At 32.5% G+C, this 27,600-nt stretch overlaps 1 protein-coding gene across 12 annotated transcripts in view; it reads left to right on the plus strand.

Moving 5' to 3' along the window:
- The window catches only part of LOC106475719 (CUGBP Elav-like family member 2), a 446,359-nt gene that overhangs the window by 61,516 nt on the left and 357,243 nt on the right, over positions 1-27,600 (plus strand). For 6 of the 12 annotated variants that reach the window (XM_022380889.1, XM_022380899.1, XM_022380896.1 and 3 more), the window contains exon 1: positions 7,111-7,378. The exons of 2 other annotated variants lie outside the window; for them this stretch is intronic. In XM_022380889.1, coding sequence (XP_022236597.1) covers positions 7,314-7,378 — 65 coding nt within the window. In that variant the 5' untranslated portion in view covers positions 7,111-7,313. Of the gene's footprint in view, positions 1-7,109; positions 7,379-27,600 lie in introns of those variants that run through there. 4 more of the 12 variants (XM_022380877.1, XM_022380884.1, XM_013936401.2 and 1 more) reach the window with 2 other exon arrangements.

The following is a 27,600-nucleotide window of genomic DNA, read 5'->3' on the forward strand; positions in this document are numbered from 1 at the left end:
TATATATGTGTGTGTGTGTGTGTGTGTGTGTGTGTGTAACTGAATATTGTAAGACCAGTGTTATCGTACCTTCTTTTGTATGTGTGGCTGAATACATTGAAACCAATACCAAGCATTTATTACCATGTGTGTATGTATGTACGTACACAATGAAACCGACAATTCAATAATAGGATATTCCTCAACTACGTTGCTTAGGTTCCAGAAGATACAGCACATCTAGTAAATATTTGTTTTCATCAGGCTAGTTATATTTAAATGACAGAAATTGAAGTTATGCTCTTATATTAATAATCCTCATGTCTTTACAGAGAGCTAATGTGCTTAAAAATATAATGTAATTATTATTCTTGACGCTAAAGTATTGTGTAAACGTTCGGTACTTCCAAAGAAATGCTTGAGTTGAGTAAACATTTTGGTTGGTGTTTGAATATCAACATCAACTAATAAGTTGATCATTAAAATTGTTTGTCCAATGACCAATCGTAAATAACATATAAAACTTGTATTTGTAATTAAAAAAAAAAAAGATAACAGTATTACATGATGAATTTGTATATTGCGTATGTACTTTTAGTAGGGGATTGTTGTTGATAAATGTTAACTGTCAAATGTGAAATAACGAGCACAAACTCAGTTGAACTTCTGGCTTTGTGTAGTAAATTACAGAACGGTATACGTTTGATGATTGCCTTAGTAATGTATTTTTGATTAGATTCGTGCAGAAGTCTTTTCTAAGAAGCTCTACATTTCCGAAACCGCTACAGATCTACTCACTAGATGATACATTTTAGATGGACTGAGAATATCCATATAACAAGTCAACAAAACGATAATAATAAAAACTATACTTGTTAAGACAGTAATACGTCAGTAATACTTTCACCCCTCCGGTGTTGTATCGTAGTCACTGCAAGCCTAAGAAAAAACAAACTATGTGTGTGTTTGAGGATGGGAGTAATTCTAGAAAAAGAAGGAAAAATACGTAAGCTGTCTGTCTTAGAAAATAAATAAACCATATAAAATATTTATTGAACACCTGTTCAAATAGTGTTGCACTCGGGATTGATTGCATTACGTCGTACATGACCTTAGTCAATGGTGAAATTTGAACGGGTGTTTTCTAATTACTTCTGTTAGATCTATACAGTGTTACTGAAAGAAGTAAAACTCCAGTAGTATTGCTCACATATTTGTTTTCTGATAATTTCGGGTCCGCGAATGCTTAGACTGTTTGGTGTTTTCTGTATTATGTGAGAACAGTTTCACTACCGCATAATACTTAGATTACAAATCATACATAAACCAGCGTAGTACGATGAAATTTTACTTAATAATTGGCTTCTTTATTGACGAGCTTTGTATCATGAATATTATAAAAAATAATAATACAGAAGAAAAGCACGCATCTGGAGTTATCGTTAGTCACTTTATAAACGTAAGCAAAATTATATGTGATATATCAGAGACTAAACACGCTTAAGTAAAAAGTACTATAGCTTACAGCAAAACAAATAAGCATACACATTTACGAATGAACTCATAGTATGAAAGTCTGCTTAGTGATATTTCATTGTATAATAGTTATAGCGAATTGCTTTGTTAATTATGCAAACGAGTTAAAAAGAATTTTCCAATTTTGCTGTGCCAAAGAAACGTTGCTGTAAGCGGCGAGAAATTAGGTTAAAGACTAAGTAGTTTTAGTTTAATTAAATAAAATAATTTCATGAACCGTAAGTTTATTTGTTTTTGTTTTTTTAAGTCCGAAAAAACCCAATAATCTAGCAGATTGAAAACAACAAAACCGTTTTTGGTAAATACTGTATTTTGCAATCCTTCCACACGGTGTGGGTGTTCCAACCATTAAAATCTACCTTAGATATTGAAACATTTTTTTGCAGTTAATTGAATGAAATGTTTATTCACAGTTAATAATTTGATGAGTTGCGACAGTAAGTAATATGAAATAATTCTGTTACCACCCAGTAAATTGACGTTTTGAAAGCTCCCTCCCTCCCTCCGAAAAATAATGATGCAGCTGTTTCCATTACTTGGCTTATTGCTAGTTTAATTGAAACTGTTGTAAATATATTAGAGGAAAGGAAGAAAATGTTCCTACACAATAAAATGAGAAGCAGTAAGAACATCATGCATTCAGAATATATATATAACATTTATATCTCTAGATATAAAATGGGGTCAGCAGTAAGTTTATGAATTTTAAACGCTAAAATCTGGGGTTAGATTCCTCGCGGTGGACATTACATAGATAGCCCATTGTGTAGCTTTGCACAAAAACAACTAAGAAAATGAGTTAAGAAAATAGTAGTATATGAAGAAAGTATGATAAAAAAACATTATAAAAGCATTGATCAATAAAGTGGGGTTTATTTGAAGTTTTAAAGCACAGTGCAAGACAAACAAACAGAGCAATGTAATGCGTACAAAGACCGAAGATAATACTTTCCAAGTACTTAAAATTTATTATAAATTCTTGTATCACGTTACATGTAAATTATTGCACTTGAAATATTCATTCTTTTATATGTTCCAGTTGAGTGTTTGAAGCGTTTTTCAAGTGAAATAATAAGTAGCAGAACATGGAAAATGTGCTTTGAAAAGACACACAAGTTTTAGTTTTATATATATATTTAATTTGGTTCGGTTTATATTTATTAGAAAATGATATTTCGAAAAATTGCATTAAATGCAGTCTTTTAGTTGGAAACTCATAACGTATGGTAGAACAAAAGGTCGAAGGATGTGGCCCGTATAATTTGGGGTTTTGTACGAATTCTTAGTTTATTTCAATCTAACAAACTTCTGACAATAAGATTATGCAGATAATGTATAGAAACTCAGTTTATTAGGTACTTGAGATTTATAACTTGCTAACAGATCCATATGTTTCGTTTTAATCCAGAACCGCTTCAGTTCATTTACAAAAGTAGTTTTGAATATCTGAACCCTTTAATTTTTTATATGCTATGCATACAGTGTATAGTTTTAAATACTCTTTTGGTGATTTGAATATCAGTTGTGGAGTTTGTTTTGTAATTTTACATGCTAGAATAATGCTTTGGAGTCGGAGAAATTGCCCGAAACGATCATTTACTAGAGAAGTGAGAAACCGCGTGTGTTCTCACGTAGAAAAAAAACAAAACGTTTATCCATATCAAGGAGTTTTCAACCAAATGTTTTCCCCTTTTATGGTGCAATCTAAGAAGTAAATAGGAAGAAAATTGTGTGGAATTATTTTAAAATTGTATACTAAATTGAAGCTCAAAACATTGTTGACATATAATGTTCTGGTCTTGTGGTTAGGGTACTCGTTTCGCAATCTGGTTGTCGCTGGATTGAAACATTTCGACCGAATATATTGGCTCTTTCAGTCGTGAGGACTTTATAGTGTCACAGTCAATCCCACTGTTACTTGGTAAAGAGTAACCCAAGAGTTGGCGGTAGGTGATGTTGACTAGCAGTCTCGTCTCTAGTCTGTCACATCAAAATTAGGAACAACTAGTAGTGTAGATAGCTTCTTTCAAGTAACCTTGCGCAATTCAACAAACAAACAAAATATAATGTTCTTGTTGTTCTGAAGTACAATTGATTTATCGGTTCTTGAGTAATGTCTGTGACAAACTCTATTTTAATGTCCTTAGAATTTAAAATAAATCACACAGACAACTAAACTGCCCGACACCCAGTCCATACTCCCAAAATACTCACATGTTTCACCAGTAGCTGCTATTTCCACCACCTCGTGTGTATCAGAGGACAGTAACGATACGAACACTTTATGAAGTCTATTTTCATCAGATATTCATCACAACATTTACATTTTTTACATTTACCGCGCTCAATATCTTGGATATCTGGCGCCATTTTCATTTGGTCTGTAAATGGAGAACTCCGTCATAGGTTGTTGGCACTCCAACAGGCCCGTTCATTGCTAACTGCACAAAGAGTTAGAAAGTGAAACATTCTTGACGGTTGTTATTCTCCTTTCTTTAATTTCTAGGAGGCAGTTGAAAAATCACCCTTTTCAGTGAGACTGGTAAATCGTTAAGGAAACAAAAAATGACCCCATTTTTACTCAAATTCTAACATGCCTGATTATCATGCTATCGAGTGAATGACGGATCCAAAGAGAATTGCATCCCATCTGCCTTTATACAGGCTTTGCACATTACTTTTTCTTTGTATTTTTAAATGTTTTTTTCGGCACCTGTTAGGAAAATCTGAGTTACCTTTTTCATGCATTTCGTTTTAATCTTACAAAAGCTAATTGTATTTGTAGATTATATAACAATTTTTATTTACATCAGTGGAATCACCTCTTTCTGAAAGATAAAGAAGTGACCGATTAACGAAAATGGACTAGAACAATTTGTACATAACATTAACAGTAGTGTTATTGCTAAAAACAACAAAAATTTTATCTGACAGGACTGGGCCTAACTGACTTAAACAGATATAAATTTGGCTAATTGATTAAAACATCTGAACATTAACAGAAATTAGTCCTATATCATATAGATTTAGACCTGGCTGATTTTGTACAAATTTGTATATTACAAAATTAATGTGGTAAATTGGACCAACAGGTCTTTGTGTGACATGATAATAGACGACCCATTGACAACATTGACCATTGTGTGGCTGATTTTGATGTGACTAGAAACGAATAAGTAAGTCACGCATAATTTACAAAATTTTATCCTATTTTACTAAACTAGGTTTGACTAATTTTTTAAAATAGGCTAGTTAGCAGACTAAACATGGCAATTGGACTAAAACACAAGTACTTAATCAGACATGTCACAGGTTTGACTTAATCATTTGGTTAAAACTGGTGATTGTAACTCAAAACTTGTTCTGAATGGCTAAAACAAACCCAACTGCAATAGAGATGTATAGATGACTCACTTGACAAATACATCTGGATTTTGATTAATTTGTTATGCAGATAACTCCCTCTTTTGATAAATATTGTTCATTTTTTTCCCTGAACAGAATTAAACTGTGTGTAGTATGAGATGATACACTTGTGTTTTTTCTCTAATAATAATTTTCTTTTAATATCAATACATCATCATGTAACAGCTACCACGTTTTGTTTGCCCACCAGTGGCTCAGCGGTAAGCTTCAGAGCTTATAACATTACAATTTTGAGTACAATTCCTGCTGTGGGCATAGCGCAGACAATTCATTATGCAGGTTTGCGCATAAACATTTCTGTGCTATTCAGTATCATTACAGCCTCCCAGTGGCACAGCGGTATGTCTGGGGATTTACAATGCTAGAAACCGGGTTTCGATACCCGTGGTGGGCAAAGAACAGATAGCCCATTGTGTTGCTTTGTGCTTAGCTACAAACAGTATAATTGCAACTGTTATGATCACCTTCAGCATCAAAACATGTCTGAGACACGGGTTTGCCCTGTGTAGATGTGATTGTATTGCAGTACTAATACAGTTTAATTGCGGCTAATTCGAACTAAAATTGAAAACTATTTTTAACGACTTAGGCTTAGTTGTTTTTTTTTAACAGTATAAAGTTTAAATCTTTGTTAGTATCTGAGCTTTTCTCCATGTACATCCTTTATGAGTTTATTTTTTACTATCTACACCAATGAAATTTTCTTTTTTAGTAACACGCACCCTGCGTAACTATATTTACTCTATGTGTAATAATTCAAAAATTATCTTTTTAGATAACTTTTGGCGCGTATTGGCCCTGTGGTGCATTTCAAGATTTTTGAGCTGGCGAGCTAAGTCCGAATATGTGCAATACCACAAAATATTCTCAGCACTATAATCTGTGCGTGCGTTGTAAGTGACAGTCAATCTCTCAGTGCAAATGGTGGGTGTTAAAGAGTGCCAATGACTGGCCGTCTCCCCTCTGGTCAGTAGTTCAAAATTAGGGATTGCGGTAGATAGCCTTAGTTGCTTTGCCATAAATATAAATTACTACATACCATCCAGGCCACTTCGGCATAACATGTAATAATACCTTGGTTTCATTTCAGTGCAGTACGTGTAACAAGTACTTCTCACTTTTGATGATATTGTATGTAACAAAACCCATGTCTACATCGGGAATTACCTTGAAGTAACAACTAGGATTTTGAACGTTTCTTAATAAATCACGAATGGTTGTTTATTACTGTTATCTATTTTCAGACGATAACAACATTAGCCATTGTTTTTTGCTTATCATTTACACCCTCCTGGTTAAAGTTTCCATTTCCACAGTAGCGATGAGATTAAAGCATTATTGTGTTATCAGTATACTCACTTGAAGATGAAAATTAGTAGATTAAAAAAGTTATGTGAGGTGACTGGGGGATCTCTAGGAACAGTTTATTTGCCTACACTAAACAATATCATTAAATACATTTACTACTTAAATGTGTTATTGTTTTGGTGACAATACGTATATTTTGCCTCTATGTTTTATGTTTGTCTAATAAAAAAAGTGGTATCGTGAACAGTGTTTTCAGCACGTGTGTGTTTGAAATATCTTTCAGTCAGTTAAACGAGTCACAATGTACGTGCCCACAAGTGAATGGTTTGTTTTGGTAAACGACGTGAGTACCTTGTAAGTTATGTGATTTTCAACAAAGTTCTTCAGATTAGATATATATATATAAACAAAAACCGTTCAACTTCTATATATTACATAAATGTATCTTCTGTAGTCTTGCAACAGATGCTACTAGCTCGATGTTTAGTCGGAACTGGGGAGAAAAGTTGAGAGGGCCCTGTACAAACATAGTGTGGCAGGAGTTACCTCATACGTAAATCGAGTTAACGAAGCGTATCTAGTGTTTAGTCAGCTTTAGATGTTCATGAATGCTCTTCGTATTTCCCTAAAGCAGGGTGGGATTTTTCATGTTCGTGTATATGTTGAAGGTCCACTATTTTAGAAACTTTATACGCCACGAAGGTACAATGAAATGGGGTGTTTAAGCTATCTTATCAATGTCTGTATAGAGAGTGAACTTTGCCTTTTACTAGGAAATGTGTTGATAAGTAACGTACTTAGGCCAGCACCACTATCTCTGTACTAGTTTCCACTTGAGAGTAAATAATCAGGAACTACGAGAGTTGTCTACTTGTAAGCCGCCATTGTTAGGGCAGGACAAGGCGAGATTGCCAATTCTGACGTCTTATAACTTTCCAGAGGCAGATATTCTGTTGCAGAGAGAGAGAGACAGACAGACAGATTACCCTACTCTCTGTGTGTGTGTGTACCCCACATCCCTTGCTGTAGTCCCTCTAGCTGTTTCTGCATGCTGGGAGTGTGTCATGACTGACCAGGTGTTAGCCAAAATGGAGGCCTTAGCCGACCGAATTCAGCCATCAGAGTCACGGTACGTTCTTTTATCTATCTACTGTACTGTTTCTAGCGTGGAGTGGGGTATTGTGACCAGGTCTCAGTGAAAAATCTTTTGGGAATAAATATTGTATGTGCACGTGGTGCACGTTGATTGGTTGACATACAGTTCTCACTGCACTTTTTCACCATCTCAACGAGTCACGTTTCACAGCTATTACTACATCAGCTAAGCCTTATTATAGTAACCGAAAAGAGAGCACGTGTAGAGGCATAATGGGCTCTGTTAGACGTCATGACAGTCATATTCGACAACATACAAACTATGTTTTCGGGAATTGAACGCTTCCTTGTAAACGTTGCAGCTGGCAGTAACTGGTTTTTGCTTTCAAGGTTTTATGTGCTTTGTTTAAACGTAGAAAACAATATTTTTAAGTGTAGGTATTATACAAGTTGGTGCGCTCGCTATGCTTTTTATTACATGGTGTTGAACCAGTTTTCTCAGATAAACTAAATTGAATGGCGATACATTGAATTTATAATAATGAGATAAAATAATTTTTTTTCTTGACTAACATAAACATCGAGTGTAATGTATAAAATTCGTCATAATTTATGCTTTGCTTTTGAAGTTGGGCGCAACTCTTTTCAACGTTATATACACACGCACACACTAATAAATTAAGTTGATATATTTTACAACGTTGCTTTCCTATGCCTAATTCGAATGAGTTTTCTTTTTTCTCGGTAGACAGTGATATTTTCGTGGGTATTTCTTACAATAAACACATTATTTGAATGACCAGACTGTTTTTATAAACATTTAACGAGAACAACACTGACTTCTATTTAATGTGTTTATTGAGCTAGACAGTCAATACGTTGGAAACATTTGTTTTAAAGAGAATGCAAACCTTTATCTCTTTTGTCTGCTTTCATAATGTGTGTGTGTGTATATATATATATGCGTTTAATATTCAAGTACTGTTATTCTGTAGATGTTCTGTTTGAATTGGATAGTTTTAATTTTTCAAGTTGGTTTCTTGGTTTTACAGTAAAGCTAAAATACGACGTATAGTGCTTATATTTCGATTCAAAACTTTAAAGAATCGTTTCAAGTATTTTTCATTATTGTTATTATTCGACTTGGGCCTTATAGGTCAGTTGATTATAATATTAGTCAGAAATAATATATCCTTATCACGAACATTGTATTAACAAATCAAATAAATAATGTTTCCATCATTTCGCTGGTTCAACTTGTCTATTATATATAAAACGTTAGTCTTGTTTGTCCGGTGAGACGACAGCGTTTGATGGATTTTTATTCTGACATAACGGCAGCACATATCTATAAGATACACATAAAATTTTCTGACGTTATTTCCACTTAAATCAGACCAAAAATCCGTCCGTCTTCTGTGGAAAAAATTAATTTCAAAGTTTTCATTGACACTAAAAACTTGACGTCACAGACATTAAATCCGAGTAGGCCTACTATTATAGGAGTTGAAAGATGCGAACAAACGGACCAAACTTAGCTTGAAGAAAGTTTTGCATCATTCGTATCTCCTTCAATTGTTTTTAAACAAGGCCACGTTTTTGTTTCGCAGCAGGGGTAATAACGACTTTTATTAGAAGAGATTTTTTTTATCAATTTAAAAATCAGAAATTTTATTTGTTCAGACACACAATCACTAAAAGAACTTTTAAATGATAAAAATGCAACAATACCATTTTTACAACTTTTTTGATCGATACATTAGTCTAATTTTTTCAATTATAAAATTTTATTTGAAATAATAATCTTATAATAAAATTCCTTATCCTTACACTTATTTTGAAAATAGTTTTTTATAGATAAAAACGAACAAACATATAAATATAGTAATTTCCGCTAATAATGTGAATTCTAACACTATTTTTAAACATGTTTTTAAAAAACATTTTTATGCGTGGTTTCTTTTAAAAAATATAGAACAATAACAGTTTTGTAACAAAAGGTTTTAAAAAAACGTTGTACGGAATAAAACCTAAACTCTTGTTCAGCCCTCAATTTAACAATCGCTCTCCCAGCTAGTCAAACTACTTGATTTGGTAATGTAAAATCGAAGACAATATTTAGAAACTTACGTAAACACAGTACTTATGTGGTTTCAATGTAAAATTAAACCTTTAATTTTACAATGTATTATTTGAAGAACGAAATATTCCTTTATTTTTCCATACATAATACCTATAATTGTATTTTCCTTATGTTTATTATGTCGAAGCAATCCATTTATATTCTATATTCATCATAATTCTATGTATTTAACAATTTTAATACCAGATGTCAGTTATTGTTACGTCTGTTGCCTAGATACCTATTTTAAACAGAGTTTTAACTTAAAGCTCAGTGCATTGTTGCCCATGAATTCTTGTGTAGTAAGTGTATCAGTTACTACATTATCATGCCGCAAGTAGTTTGTGAAAAACAAAAATTCATTGCGCTCTCAGTAGGTTGTTAGTGATTTATTTATTTTTTCTTCGATAGTAGCTTTCATAATAAGATAAAAAATCGATAGCTTTTATAAAAAGTGTGAAGAGATTAAACATGTTTTTATGAAATTTTTTGCGGAAGAGTTTGTTTTTAACGACCTAGGCAGGCTTAATAATACATGTTACATATACTCCAGGATTAAATATACAAACGAATAATAACAGTTAAAATGTTTTAGAAACAATGAGTAATCTTAAACACGATGATTTTGAACTTAATACGGATATACGTCTGCATGTGTGTTATATATATTAAAAACGGATCGTTTTTTTAATATACGAAAACCCGAGTTCTGATATTGAAAAAAATTGGACTTCTTTTTTATTCGACGTAGAACTTTGAAGATAATTTGTGTTTGACCCTCGAACTTGGAAGGCTGTCAAGCCTTTCTTAAATGTTTTTAGGTTGAAGTACTCTATGCAAGTGAATAATTATTATTTAAATCTTACATCTTCGGTTTTCATGACTGATGTTTTATTAAAGTATTTAGAGATTTTATTGATGCTGCAGTGGTTATTTATTTAGTGTTTATTTCAAAGATCCCTATTCAAAACTAAAAATAGTTTCAAAATATGAAATTTATCATTGAACTGTGTTGTCGCAAGTGTGTGTGTGTGTGCTGGTTATTGAAATACACATGCCGAATTAAAGGTTTAGTTTCAAAGGGTTGAAATACATCAGTTGTAAGAGCTTTCACGAACCCTTAATATAGATATAGAGATTCATAAAATGTTTTATCAAATAAGAGGAATCTAAGTTAATTTCTTCAAGGAAAAGCTACATGTATTTTAGTTATTTGGGAAAAAAATTAAATATTTTCGACTACAACAGTGGTTCCCAACCTTTTCTCCACCAAGGACCCCTTTTATTATCATTTCCCCTCCACGGACCCCATGTTTTTGAAAGATTCCGCCAACCCAAGAAACTGTTTTTATTAACTAATAACTAACTCGTTCTCCAACTTTTCACTATCAAATAAAAGACGTATATAACTGAGTGTGCAATTAAAACACCCATTAGTATTAAAAAACTTACTTGTTTAATGAGATGGTATTACCTACGTGAATCCAAGGCTAGGAACCACTGGACTACAATATGAATAAAATAAATATGCGATAAAAGTGAAAGAGACGGAAAATTGAGATTTACTTTACCAAGAGCGTGTATGTTTGAAAAGGAAATAAAACCTATTAGTAGATGTTTAATAACTAAACTTCCACAGATAGGAGAATATTTGGCTTGCATGCTCAAAATGGAATAATACGTATCCATGGCACTACAGCAATAACTTGGAGAGTAATACATAATACAATTTCTAATATAAAGAGGATGTATAGCCACAAACCGGTTCTGGCTTATTCTTGTTGTGGTATACTGATCAGCATTTTAAGATTGGTTTTATACGTACAAAACATTCTTTCGTTTAGCAGTAGATCCAGTCTACTTTTTTAAGGCTTTGCTGGGTAGTAGTTCTTAGAAAACAGTAGAGCGGTTTTACGTTTCGGCGCTAGAATGCTGTCTAAACTTTTTAAAAAAAAGTCTTGGTTTTTATAAGCCATTCGTTTCTCACATGACGCCACTTGAGATTCCTTGTTAGCTTAGGCTTTCAACTAGGGCCAAGAGCTACAGTGATAGTAATTTTGTCGTTATGTGCGAACCCAAAATAAAGTCAAGGACTATAAAACATGGGCTATTAGCATATTCGGGCTTGATCCGCACTGTAAATGTTAGACAAGACTATTCTTCCAATATTATTGCGTTGGGGACTAAACGAAACATTGGTTGTGATCAGATTTTTGTCATACAGTTCATTGTTTTACTTGAAGCAACACAGTAATAGTAGCGAAAAGATTACAAGATGCTTTGTTGTTCTGTATTACTAAAGCGTTAACTGGTATTTTAAATGGGATTTATTGAAAATTGTTAAATATAATAGTCGTCACGTTATTGTTCTACAGAGCGTTCATCCCAAATAACATAATAAAGCAAATATTTTGATATTTCTTTTTATTACTATTCTATTATTTTCAGGATACATAGAAATAAACGAGAACTAAGCAGTTTACGTAGCCGTCATAAATTATAAATATTCGTATGAATTGAAAGTAATAATTTACGTAGAACCATTTCAAATTGATAATTTTTTTGGCTGAATTACTAGCCTTTAACAACAGCCATTCTAAACGTTAGCGCAATTACATTACTTCCTTTTTCAAGACCGCATATGTTTTAATAGTTTCGGTTTTAACAAGGTTGTAACCTTGATATGCGAGTTTGTGATCTGCACGAAGGGACATTTTCAGATTTATGTAAATATAGGTTTTAATTCAATCAAATTCCATATTGATGCTCGTTTTTTGAGTTATGGATGTTTTGTATTTTCACAGTTGTTTGAAAGGTAAGTTAAAGTCATTGTTTTATTATTATTTTGTTTTTAAATTCGTGGTTCTTTCAAGGTGTGTAATACCAATTTACTCACTGTTATTCCTTTGTTCACGTCTACTACTGCTCTTCAAAATATATAAAAAAACTTTAAAATACAAAGGATTATTCAGAAGTCCCGCATTATATGAAAGCACACGGAAATTGGTGAACTGTACTATTACAAGTGTTTCACGTCCTTCCAATGGACTGCAAACCACATATATTAATTTTGAGTTTACCACTTTCTATGCCCCCAGATCTGGAGCTGTGCTTTGCGGTCGGTGAGCAACATTTACAGCGTCTCAAATGCTACAATTTACTGCTATGCGTGTATGTATATCCATCCCCATAATTGGGCACGATTTTTTACTAAATAACCCTGTATCCTTAATTTGATGTGATTCGTTTTCGTGCAGAGAAAAACATAACATGCCATGTATGCTATTTGTTTTATTATGTTATTCTAGGAATTGATTAGGTTTATATCTGATGATTTTACAAAAAAAATTTATATATTGATTCCACCTTTTTAAACGTCATACTACAACTTAGATGTATGTTTCACGTGGTGGCTCTGTTAGTATTCTTAAACATGGAATATTAAATATTGTACTTATGGATATTAGTATTTATTCCAGAATTATATTCAGATTTCGGTACTACTTTTTACTTCCTTTAATGGTGTCCCAATATTGCACCTCCAAGATAAGACAACAACAATGAAGCAGTTTTTAAAAGCTAATTTCTACACGTTTCCTGGGTGGGAAGGTAGATTGTTTGCATAAATTTCGATGCGTTTTCTCCTATTTTTGTCCATTTAATCTAGTCTCCTATTAATTAAAAACTGTAAAGAATTAGACCTTTTTTCTTTAGTTTTAATATACCTCATGTTTAAGAAGATCTAACGTATGAAATAAATACACCAAGCTTTACGTATTTTAACTCATTTTAGTGTGTGTATGTGTCATGATGAGATTCTCGTCAATAATTTTTATCTTTGTTATGTTAGAGATTTATGAGTTTTCGATTTTATAATTCTAGCAAACTCGTGACTTAAGTATGTGTATTATAAAGGGGTGGTACTGGTACTAGGTGCTTACTTATAATTATACTTGTACAGCAATACTGTTTACTTAATATGCTGTGTAGAGGTTGGTACTTCAGAATGAGTGAAAAACGGTAATCAAACAAAGCGTTCATGCATGGAAAACGTCTTTAAAACGACAGCTGTTGCACAGTTTGAATTTACGAACAAGAGACAAAAGACCGAATTGGACACTGTTCTACAAGTTATGGAAGTGTTATTGAACTTTTGGGAGATTTATTCCATAGAAAAATTCTCACTTTTTCCAAAAAACTCGATAATAAAATTATAAATTACTAATAAAAGCTGAGATGAAGGGAAAATTGAGCTATTTAATTCTTTGAGTTGTAGTTTTCACTCCTTTATGTATGAAATTGGTACAAAGGTTGAATGTTCCAAAAGGAACAATTTAATTTTTAGTGCATGAAGGTCACACTTGTTATAATAGTATTAATTTGGGATTTTGAAAAAATGGCCCAACTCGAGATACAAAGATGATCTTAACACTTACAACTACATTTTTAGGACGAATAATTGAATTGTTTTGTTTTGTATATTAGTTTGGTTACTACAAAAGTAAAAAAAGAAAGAAAAAAAAACGAAAAAAACATGAGTGTGTGGCTTGAGTGTTATCTATTTACAATTAATAATTTTGTTTGTTCGTGTTATAGCTGTTGGGAAATGTTTCTGTAGTTACACTTTATCAATACGAAAAAAAGAAAAGAAATAGGAATATGGAAAATTGAAGGTTTGTTATTAGTTTTGAATTATTTCGTGAACCACTGTGTCAAATATTTTAATATTTTATTCTGTTTCTAATCTTATGAGACAATTTTTCCAAATTATATATTACATATTAAAATTTGTATTGGGAAGTTTTCTTAAATTAGATTGTTCCTATTGGAAGTCGGCAAAATATGTTGCGTATTGGATTATTGATTTTAGGTTCTGTGGTTCTCGCCCCGTATCCTCAAAGAGCAAAAAAGGATGGCTAGTGAAGATAGCCCTCGAGTATCTCTGCGCGAAAATTCAATAAACAGTCTAAACTAATATATTCTTAGATTGAAGGTTTTATGTTGAAATAATTTTAAGCATGCGTAGGAATAAAAATTGAGTTAGATTTTTGTGAACAATCTTTTGAGTCAGTCCATTACATAATCTAAAAAATAAGTAAATAAAATAGCATTTCAGATCAATTCTTTGATCAAGTAACTGCTTGAATATGAGATATAATGATACTTACCTCAAGGCTGAATTGAATATCTATGTTAGGCTTACATCAGACGCACGTAATAATTCGTAGAATATCGAATTTAAAGAGAGAGTAATCCAGCATGCACTGATTTAAAATGTTTATAAATTTGGGCGGATCAGTAAAGTATAGTTAGTATGTTCTCCCTTCTCCAGCATAACGCCTGTGCTTTTACATCTTCCACCAGTTTCTAGATATTTTCGTTTTTTGCGAATCCTTGTTCAATTCAATTTTCACGTTTTTCGATAAGTTCGTTTAGTTTTTCCTAAAATGACGCCAATGCGCTTAAGGGTCCAAAAAAATCTTAAACTTTCTCATTTACCCGCCGTATGATTATAAACTATTTTATGGTACTCTTTTATTTATTGAGATTCCATTTGTATTCTACTGTATCAACATCATCAAGCACAAGTAAATCATTTCTTTTTTAGCTACTGTTTGTGTTCTTTATCTATTATACATAGATTTAAAAACTGCGTTTTTGTTCATTCTGAATTTTTTCTAATTGAAATTGTGTACTTTTTCAAAGCATTTAAGTCTTTCGTGTTACTCCGTTCTTTTAAATAAGTCATAAAAAAACGTCTTCAACGATTTTCTAACACAATTTCCCTTCAATTAAGAGAACACGATAACAGCAAAAATTGGGATTACAACCAGCTGTAATATCAATCGTGAAATACCAACACTGTGAGTTCAGGTTACATATATTGTGGTCTCACGTATATTGAAAAATATTGCTTAGAGATAGACAAGCACCCGAATCCAAAGATGTTATTTCTATATATAATTAACCCAAGGAGGTAGATGATATAATAATCATCGTGATCTTGGATAAGAACCATATTTTTATTTCCTTTTTTTACATAGCACTTATTTTTAATTCTTTCGTAGACATACTCTTCTTTCGTTGAATAACTATTTTGTTCGTTTTTAATCTGTTTCATATTATAAGTGTATTTTTCATAATGAATAATAGTTTGTAGTAATAGTTGTCGGTAGATGTCGCGACCATTCTTAGAAATTTATTTTTGAGAATGAAAATGTCTGGAAAACAAATGATGTTCACAGCCTTAAACCTTTCATATTTAATTTACTTGTTCGTTTTATGTTGTTTTAATTGCCGCGGTTTTCTTGTGGTGTTAAGTCTGTGAAACACGATTTTATGAATAGGTAACTATGAAAATATCCTGAGTTAACTATAAAGCATTGATATTGATATATTGTTCGATGAAGAAGGTAACTCGTAAAGAGTAAAACAAATCTCTGCGAGTACTTTAGTAAGTGTGACCAATTTTTCATTAAGTGTATAATATATGACATATAAATAGGCATGTTGCACAGACTTGTAAATGTAAGTAGTCTGCTAACAGTTCATGTCTACTGATTTACATTTCCCGTCTGTACTGCAATGTTGTATTAAAAGCTGAGACAAACATAAGTCATTTGTTATTATTAACTGGCAGTGGTTGTTTTGTAGAATATTAAAAGTACTGAACAATAATAGGACAGTTTTGTTTTTACTGTACAATAGTTTTTATGGCAAAAAAAATTAGGACTCTGAGAACTTGATACCAGAAGCTTAATGTGTATCAGATAAACGTGTCAAATTTCTTCGTGCTTTACTCAGTCGTGTGAGTTCTTGTTGTTCTAAGAGTAGATCATGCGAAATGCAATATAATGTATGGGACTAAAGTATTTAATGTGTTCGCTTGGTGTTTGTTCCTCACTTTTAGAATACTTGTAACAATTACTTCAGTGTCTCGGTAGTATGAAAGTTCGTTTCGGCGACATTTTAAAACCTTTTTCAAAAATCGGGCGTTGCCTAGTATTAAGCGCGCCGGCTGTGAATGTGAAGGTCCATGGCTCGCGTCCCGTTGCTGGATAATCATGCTCCATACTTTGTGCAGGAATAGAAATAATATAATAAAATTATATCCACTCGAGGGAAAGCTATGAGGAAGATTACATTCCCTCATGTAAAGTTGCATTTCCTCGTGTTTTTTATTTTTAATTTAATCCATGCAATGTGTTCACTTTTCATTGGTCATAACTAAAGGAATACGGATGGACCATGCATTCCTGATCGGGAAAGACAACTAAAAAGATGAAATTCCTCAAGCAAAGTTAAATTCGTCGAGAATGCGGGAATGTAATATTTCGATCCATGTTGGGTTGTGGGTGCATTATAAAAGTGACGGTCAAATCCCACTGCTCGATTAGAGTAGCATAATAATCGGCTCTAGGTGCTGTTGACTAGCTGCCTTTCCTCTAGTATATCAGTTCAGTATTAGGAAAACAGCTAGTGCGTATAGCCTTTATGTATAGCTTTATTTATAGCAAATATCCGAAACACACTTTTCACGAAGACGGGTATTTCATACGTAAAGCTTTGAATGCGTATTGAACTAGAAAAATCATTGCCTAAGTCTTGGAAATATATCTGTGCTTAGTTAAGTGAACCAAATATATGTCTATATCTAGCTGTCTATCTATCCTACTTAGTAACTAACTTTGTTGATGTATGCTCTGCTCATAGAAGATAAGCTAACGACTGTGAATTGCAGAATAATATACCTGACAGAAGTTTCTGCCTTTGTATTTGTTCTACGCGACTGATATTAAACTAAGAGTAATATAACTACAGACAGAAGGTTGTCTTCAAACAAACTTAGTAGACTAGTCAGACAGTAGATAGCTAGCTATTGGTATGTATCGCTATGTCTGCTTAGTTCCTTCCAAATTGTAATTTCTTGGCAGTGATGAGATTCAGTTTGTTTAAAGTAACATATTCAGTCGCCTCTGCACTAATTTCCAGGCTTATATGACTGTCGATAATGTCAGTCAAAAGCAACCTTTAGAACCCGTTTCATTTCCGTCGGAGAAGTTGACATTTATCTTCTCACGTGTGACACATAGTATTAACATCCACATGTCTGATCAGTTTGTGTAACCTTACAAGGATGCATCGCGGAAAAGGAAGGAAAATATGAAGGAATCTTAGAAATAGAAGGAAGTGTATGAAAGGAGAGAAATAATGTTTAGAAGAGAGGGTAGTGTGAGAGGAGTGAAAAAAAAATCAGGAAAAAGATTGAACACCAATTGAAAATAGATGGACGTTAACCAAACACGCAGCATGAAAGGGCATAAGATAGTTTAAAGGAAAGAGATTGTATCAGAAAAAGAAAAATCAAGGGAATAGAAGACGCACGAAGAGAAAGAGAACAAGAGGATGAAGACGATTTGTGACAGACCAAAAAAAAAAAGAAAAAAAATGAAAGGGAGGGAGTAGAAGATATAAAGTATGGAGATAACATTTCATGGTATGGACGCTATATAAAAGTGAAACCGTATGAAGATTGTGAGTAGTAGAAAGAATGATAAACAGAAATGAAATTTTTAATGATAATCGTACGATGTAGTTATTGGATACCTTGTTTAATAAATCTCGTGAGCTGTTCATTTATTCTTGTTGGTATTTAAAAGAAAGAAGAAAAAAACGCACACAAAGAAACCCATCAACCTTCGTGAATATTACATAATGGACATAAAGGAACCCATCAAACTTCGTAAATATTACACAATGTATTTTATACAAGTGTATAACTAGTTGCTTTTGGTGGCTTAGTCTCAGGGCTCATAACGTTAAAAATATGGGTTCGATTCCTTCTGCGTGTAGAGCAAAGATAGCCCGTTGTGAGCTTTTGCTAAACAACAAACAAAGAGAGCGTAACTACTTGAAAAATATTTTCTAGTTGTGATTAACGCCGTTTGAAGGTTTTACTAAATTAACTAGAAAGACACCTGTAAGGTTTAGAACTAATTCTAAGTTCACTGTATATTTTATGGAGAGTAATATATATATATAGTTTTAACGTTATTTAATACTAGCCTAAATGAAGATTTAGTGGAAGATTGCACTACCCTTTCATATGTTGTGATGTAAACTTAAAAGTACACATATTAGTGTTATCTGTGTTTCGAGTTGTTACTTAAGATAAAGATAAATCGGATATAGATTTGAAACACTCGGAGACGCAGAAAATAAATTTTCAGATATCAGTTTTATGGACTTTGTGCCATTTTATTTCAGTTCTTTGGAGTTCGTTAAATTAAGACTTTCTCCCGGTTAGAATAAACGACGTATAACCGATATCCTCTGCAATAGCAGACATGATGATTGAGGTGATTCGTACAGGCAGCTTTTAAGTAGTGTATCGCGTTAAAGCCATGTGGTGGCATTGATGCATCATTCAAATAATGGATTGAACGGGAAATACATCAAACTTAGCCTATGCTTACCAACTGTGTGAGGCTTACTATGGAGTCACGTTGCTAGTGTGGCGTTATCCGTATTTGAGCGCTGAAAGTCTAGCACTGGTGGTTATTATGTGATACAAGTTTGTGGGTCAGTTTGAATTTGAACATGATAATTTGTGGTAAATGTAAGGTGACCATATTTGTAAACCAAATTCAGGGACTCTTGTATAAAATTCGTACCTGTACTCGGAACCGTAGCCAAACCATTCAAATTTAGCGATGAACACATTTCAAAACCTAATGCTAGAAAATTTCACTTGCTGATAAATTTATATTTAATATAATATTTATGGGTTTTTACTTTATTTTCTTAAATTTGGGTATTATTATTATTATTATTCAATATATTTATTTGTAATAATTTTATCATTGTATGTTATTGCAATTGCGAATCAGGTGAATTATTGTATGAATAATTGTTACATGCTATTCCTGTGAAAACGATGATAATAAACACTTTACAAATAAAATCTATAACAACAAAACAGTGGCTGTTTTTTTTTATATCAGTCTGATAATAATTTTTATTTTTAAAACGTTTGTATTTCTAATCATTATAGACAATAACAACAAAAGAAAATTCCACAAAAAAGTTAGTGAGGCATTTGCTCTAACGTAGCAATGGAATAGTACTCGCTGTTATTCCAAATACAGGTTACATTGCTTTATTAGTGTCGTTGTATTTCTCTATAGCGTATCTTTCTCAGAACTGTATTGTTCAAAAAAGAACAATATGTCCTATGACATATTCAAGGTCGTAGCTATGGCAACAGCAAAAGTGTAGTTACGTGACTATGCTATAATTAGCCAATCATATGCAAGACTAGATGCATGTTTATTTCTAATGCATTCATGTTGCTTACTTCATAATAAATATAAAAAATAATATTGTAAGGATATTTTTGAATCGATATTTTCGAACTGGGTACACATTCGGGGACTCCTTTCCGAGGACGACATTCCCCATTCGAGGACTGCCCTCGGGACGTATGGTGACCAAATAGTAAAAAGTCTGTTGCGTTAACTTCAGTAATTTACATTATATATCCCACATCAAGAGTGCGCAGCAGTGGCAATAATATGTATTTTCGTCTGTTACTGTTATAGTAAAATATATAATTTCGTGTAACTGTTATGTTAACAGAGGTAATTTGGTTATTACACCAGTGTACTAGTAATACGTTAGTAATTGTGCTGATAAGCGTCTCCTGGTTAATTATCTCGTATGATTAGCTTGTGACACTGCAGTATTTGTGTTATTGCGAATGTGTTTTTACTGAAAAATGTGCCTACAAGTTTGTGTTAATTGTGATAATACTGGTGATGGTAATAAGAGGTACGTACTGTACCAGTTATTGCTCCAAGGAAGTGTCACGATATACATAATGTATGTATGACTAATAATGATTGTGGAGGGACGTAAAAGTTTATTTTTTCTCTCTTTTTACCTTACCTACATTAATTGTGACATGAATTGTTGTAGTAGCTGTGATTCAGCTGAACTTTGAGTCAAGGCGAATCATTCTGAAATGAAAGTTTCATAGATTTGAACAGAAGGACATCCTAGACCATGAGGGTAAGGTGGGAGCGTCAACTTATTACTGAAACTTCGATAGAGTTATCCACTGAGGAGAGAGAGTTCCTAGGCAGCTGAAAGTATGTGAAAAAACTGTCAGATACTGCAGCGGGTGATGGATATGATTGATGCAGCGGAAAATCTATTATACGTTCAGGGAGCGTTTCTGAGGCTAAAACAGATTTATGTACGAGATGTGTGCTTTTTTTTTTCTTCAGTGAAGTGTAGTTTGGGTAAGATCATTTGTATTAAACGTGATGTAAAATAACCACTACCTGCAAAACCTTATCTGTTGGCGTATAGCCTCAGCAAGCAATATTATAATAACGTCTAAAACATTTGATTGCAAACTTATGAGCTGAAGTGTTCATAAGTATTAATTAGTCCTATGCGTAATAGAACTTGTATGTATCATGGTTGTACGTTTAAACATGAAAATAAGATAGCACTATTTAGGTCATTTTACAGAAAAAAAAAATGTTATGGCGAAATTTTTTCAGTGTTATACTTTCATCAATAAATGCTAGAATGTAATAACTAAGCTTAACCAAAAGGCGATAAAACGAAATCTTCAGGAAATAACCAGAGGTTCGAAATATGGCTAAAGTCAAATTATGTTTGGAAAGAGGTTTTTAAAAGACGACCATGGCAAAGTAAAAATGACTTGATACATGTATGATAATTATTAACTTCCACACATGAAAATAGCAAAATATGCAGAAAAAATTGAAACATGAAAAAGTAAACGAATAATTATAATGATCGCAGTTGACTGATACTGACTCAGCTTGTAGCCTAAAACTGTATACTGTTTTTTTTCACAGTATTTCTAAACACTGATCGCTTGTTCAAAAGGTAGGTAACAACTCTATGATACTAAATATTATCGGAGCAAATATTGCCTTTCCTAGTCTGTTATTTCTTTGTCTCACCTTCTCGCCACGCCAATTGTAAACAAGGTGTTGGGGGACAATATCATTGTCTTTTCATATACACGTCGGGTTAGTAATCCAACAAGGTATAATGCTGATCGCCAAGATCCAACGGATAAATGAGAAAACAGGCAGTCTTGATAGGCAGCATCGAATAAGGTGTGGCAATCCCAGGTTCTTGATTGGTGGAGGGTAATGGAAGGCTTAAGGGCAAGAGTCAATTTTTCATAGATATAAGACAATTTCACAAATGAGTTATAAAAATGGTAAAGATTATATTCTAAGCACCACAATAGCTCGAACAACCAATTTGATTATTATTAATACGAAATGTTGTTAGATAAATAATGTCTAGAAAGTTTATATAAAGACTAATAGATTTTCAGCAAAACACTACCGTGTAAAAAAAAAAATCACTAGACTCAGAAACATCAGTGACGTTATATGTATACGAAATGCCTTTAATAAATGCCTAATAATTAAGAAACTACGCTTAGGTATAAAAACTAGATAACATGATTGGAAGTGGTGTTAAATATAGTTTTTTTTTAATTTATAAATGTTATTTTTTAGCATTTTTCTTTACACGAAATGTTAAATACAAAAACTGAGGTAGAGTAAGAAAAAAATAGCAAATAATATAACCCTATAACTGGATTTTGGTCAAGGTATTAAAAAATTTCGAAAATTGAGACTGCGTGAATTTGTATACATAAACTACTCAAAGGATGAAAGTTATATTTTGGCGCAGATGTTGCCTGTTCGTACATGTTATCCCCGTCACACCAAACATGCTCGCCCTTTCAGCCGTGGGGGCGTTATAATGTCACGGTCAATGCCACTATTCGTTGGTAAAAGAGTAGCCCAAGAGTTGGCGGTGGGTGGTGATGACTAGCTTCCTTCCATCTTGTCTTACACTGCTAAATTAGGGACGGATAGCGCAGATAGCCTTCGTGTAGCTTTGCGCGAAATTCAAAACAATCGTTCATGTTTTGTGTAGTTTAATCATATTCTTTAATTAATACAACTAGATTTTCGATCAGATTTTGCATAAAGTCAGTCTTTCAATTCTATTTGTGTGTGACATTCTGTATAATGTCCAAATTATTGCTGAAAGTCACAGAAAGACCATAGTGATTTTATTAACGTTAAAAAAAACGTCACTATTCCGAGCTTTGCACAGAAAACCGATGCATTTTTTTTTCTAAATAATTTATTGTAAAATGTGTGAGATGCTTTTCGTAACTGAAACGCGTGGATCATATTGGTATTACTTGTGAACGTGTGCCGAACGTTTTATAAATAAATCTTATTGTATTCACGGATATTTTAATCGAGAGCATTCTTTTCTAATGACCCTAAAGAGAGCATATTGAATTTCACATGCCTCAGGCGGATGAAATATTTTTAGATTGAAATTGTTAAACTTAAAGATGTTTTGTTATGATTTACAATGCTCAGAGTGGTTTTTGACGTCTCAAAGAAAGTCCGTACTTTAGTAAGTATAGAAGATGTGTATTTATTGCAAAAGGATCTTCAGAAATATTTGTTGGCAACGGAGTACTGATAGCAAATTATATACCAAAAATTATTTGTATTATTATAGGCCACCATACTACAACGTAATTCTTCATTGGTAATATAAAGTTGCATTTTATGATGCTTTTTTGTCGTGTACAGAATCAATTTCGTCAGTGCTTTGGGATAACATTTTCCTCAAAACGTTGGTGCGATCATAAAGATCCGATGCGTGTGTTGAGTCGAAGAATACGTAAAAATCTGCAAAGTATAAGCAAAATTACTAATGTAAAAAAAAAAAAGAAAAAGTAAAAAGAATATTGCGGAGTAAGTACGAATTTATACTTGTAAGATAATATAACCCACAAAAATATAGATATTTTAAGATCTTTCAAATTTAGTCTTTTGTAAAGATAAGTCATTAGTTGAATGATTTTATCGTGCATTTTTAAATGCTGTTAGTTATATACGATAACCTTAAAGATTGTTACTGTAACTATATTTCTGTACATAAAAAAAGTGATGCTTTTATAACTGTTTTTATTTACATCATGCTAGTGCTACAAGTGCCAAATATATCGTAACGATTTTTTCACGTGTATTATAGGATTGATTCAATTAATAAGATCACGAATTTTTCACATCCGAGCACTTTAAAAGCATACTTGTCAGGATGGAGGATAGATACTGCACGTGTGAGGATTAGAAGGATGGATAATTTTCTTTATTTTTTATATAATACTTTAACTACGTAAGCTTGGAAAATAGGAAGTGTTCGCAACTTGAGAAGCGGAATAGGCAAGTTTTATTGATTTAATTTAGCTTGTCATTTTAATTTTTTGGTGACGTCTGGATGAGGATGGTATGTGTGATTTAGATACCGTGTAGGACCTTGTTGGGTGAAAGCATGCAACTTTATATCAAGATTAGTGGAAACTCGTGTGCCACTCGTATCCAGTTTAAATTAAATGTGTGCAGTTTCTCTAGTTGTAATGTTAGGTAGCATTTGGAATTAGTGTAAACAAAAATCAACGCTAGTGTTACTTAACGCTATTTTGAAGTTGAAAGGACATTCGTATATATGTATTATCCTCACTAAATACGAATGCAGATTTTACACTATTTTAAAAAAGCTTTCCTTTGTCTCAGAGATACCAAGCTTTGTATATAATTGCATCTAACCAATAACAATAATGTTGCGTAGTTTTACCGTGTTGTGCGTTATTAGTTATTTTGGGGTAACTGTTGTTTTTTGTGTAACGTCTGATGCTCAGATGTATGACATTGTTTAGTTTACTTGGTACAGAGTTTTTAGAAAACCAAAAACTAGCCTTGATTTTATAGGGTGTTAATGTATTTATTGATAAAGTTAACTTTAAGTAACACATAATTTAAAAATAGATATAGTAGAAAAATGTTTAATTTTCAGTCACATTTGCTCATTGTTTAGAGTTTATGCCATAATTGTTTTCAGCATAACACCAATGTTAAGCACATGGTTCATATTTAGCTTTAAAAAAATGGACTCTTTTTACGGAGAGTTCACTAGCTTTGTGTGCAACTTCATATTAGTGTTTAATTGGCGACATATTTAGAGATAGTTGTGCTTATAAGATTTAAAATACCACTAAGTTCTACTTTCCACCAAGACACTTTTCCCTTCCATGCCGATCCAAACGAAACACGAATATAAGCTTTAAGCATGGTTTCTGTGATTAGTCCAAACAGGCTAATCCCACGCAAACTTGTTTTATTTATTTATTTATTTGATTTTTATACATGAACTTGATTTATGTTTCCCATCAGAGGTAGTACATTCCAACATTAAATCCTTTACTGTCTTGGTAAATAAGAAAACAAAGCTTTCAATAAAAGAGGAACGTCTTGCACGTTTTAAAAAATACAATTAGGAGAAGGTGTCAGTGACCACCAGGTTTATGAAGAAAACAAAAGGGCAGTAAACAAAAATTATTTGGGTGAAGAATAATTATGAAAAAATAAAATAAAAGCTCATGATATTAGATTTGATAATAATAGTTTTTGCCACTTTCATGAACGAGAGTTCTGTAGTATCGCATCTTTAACAATATTTTATAAATTTAATAATACCTGGTTTTTGTCGAGTACACCATTTATTTCTAATTCATGAAGAAAATTAAATCAAGCTTTGTGTAGTTTGATGCTTTTCTTCATCATTAATAACATAACAGATTTAAAAAAAAGCCCCTCAGTGGCACAGCGGCATGTCTGCGGACTTACAACGCTCGTTACACGTGGTGGGCAGAGCACAGATAGCCCATTGTGTAGCTTTGTGCTAAATTACAAACAAATAAACAAACAAACAAAAAATTTCAGTAACCCTAGTGAAGTTATTATTTCATTTTAGAATCTTGTACATTAAATGATGTTAAAAAATGAATATTTTTAACGCGTTTTAATAAGTGCTTATATAAAATCATCCTTTTTATGTCTTATTTTCGCAGTATGATATTGGATGTGAAGATTTTGCAGTAAAATACTAAAATACCCGAAAAGCCTAAAATAAAGCACAGAATTAGAATACTTTTGTCATTTGTTGTAGAATGACACTGGATGTAAGGATTTTTACGTAAATGAAAAGTGACTTTTTGTGCAGTGAAGATGCAGTGTAAGACAGCCGAAACAAGAAATATCTCAAAAGTAAATGGGAAAAATGTGTCACGATAATTTCGCCTCATTCTTGTATTATAAGCTAAATCAAATTAAGGCCCCTTGTCGTGCATGGTATTCTGCAGGAATGAAAATGCTGAAATCAACGCAGGATATGCGAAAAATTAACTTGGATATCTCTTTAGTCACGTAGTCTACTTGAGAAACGAGTTTCGTGATAAGCTCACGCATCGTCCGTAAATAAATCCAAGTAACTAATTTATAAACCAACAGCAACATAAAACGCAGTGATTACAGAAAATTAACTGTAGTTTCAGAAAGAATTTTGTCTGACCTGCTATTAAATGGTTTTATAAAATTTTGTGGTTAGGAAATAATGTGTTATTATATGTATATTTGCATTAATTTTAACTTTCCAGTGTTCTGTCAGTGTATGTATCTGTGAGAATTTGAATTCTCACATTGAAAAAGAAATATACCTCATTACGTTAAGATTATTTTAATAAATGAAAATAACATTAAGTGTATGCATAAACTATTCAAAATGAGGGGCAATTTTCGTAAAGTTTCTGTAGGATTAATAAAGTTAATTACACGTGCTTTATGTCAGCCAGCATTCATTGAACAATTAGGTCAGGTGACTAAGCTAGTTAAGAGTGATATTTATGGGTTTTTAATATTAAGCAAGGTGATGCTAGTTGCTTGAAGCCTGAAAGCATATTAACATTAACAAATGTTAATAGCATTTAGGATAAAATTGACTTGATTAAAAGTAAATTTTATTTTTGTTTTAAGAACAAAAATGCTTCGACACGCACGTGTAATTATTTTTATTAATAAGGGTAGAATGTTGTTGACATTTGAAGGACATGTGATTTGTTTATAATTGGATTGAAATTAAGGGTAATAAGAATGATAACTTGCTTTATTTGGTATTGTTTTTGTTAAACAAGTTTTTGATATGGAACACCTGTCAAGTTAGACATTATCTAAGAAATAAAGCTGACACTAGGAATAGTTTGAATTGTGGTGAGAAGAGTGGCAAGTTTTCAGTTCAGAAAACTTCTTGCCCAATTCTTCTGGTTGTTTTAAAAGAGGAATGAACTCCAAGGTCAGATATGCCTTGATGTATGTGTGTATGGAATTAACATTACTTTTATTTGAGGTTTATTTGTAGAAAGCATTAGTGTAAAACCCATTCTGTGATTTAAAAAGGTTTTTGGTGTGAAGAATAAAGCATAATGATGTAAAGACTTGTTTGACTTTTAAGTTCTTGAAGTCATTGAAAAATTCAACTAAATAAGATATACAAATATGCTGACTCTGGTAGTCAAAATGATAATTTGTTGTTGTGTGTGTGTGTGTGTATATATATATATATATATATTATACACACAATACTCTTCTAAATCATATACTAGACACTTGACTTTTGCTATTATAGTAACAAAAAAAAACAAAAGATTATTGTAGTGTATAAACCTGTACTGTGCTGGTATCTTGTTTACAAAATATGTATAATTGTGCTACCTTAATAATAGTTCATTTTACATGTAGCCAGTAGAAATATTACTAAGGTGTACACTTTTAGCACATGACACTGTAGCAGTTCGAAAACTGCTTAATTTTATCCTTATATTTATTCAGGTATACTCAGTTTGTTTTCATAATTTTCTTGCATTTAGCTGACATTCTTGTTAACAAGATGCGAATAGTCTTAACTTGTATTAATCCTTGTAAAACTTGTATTAAGTTATTAATTTTAAAAGATTTTTTAATTTTTGGATTTCTCTAGAGACTTGGGTGAGTTATATTAGTTATTGGGAGGAGAACAACACACATTGGTTCTATTTTGTTCTGGTATATGCTGGGATAATTTAATTACCGTATTTGATGGCATATAGGAAGCATGGATATATAGGACGCACCCCCATTTCAGCAGGTCAGATTCAGAAAAAAAAGGTT

This window comes from Limulus polyphemus, unplaced genomic scaffold (genome assembly GCF_000517525.1).
Source record: "Limulus polyphemus unplaced genomic scaffold, Limulus_polyphemus-2.1.2 Scaffold149, whole genome shotgun sequence".
NCBI lineage: Eukaryota > Metazoa > Arthropoda > Merostomata > Xiphosura > Limulidae > Limulus > Limulus polyphemus.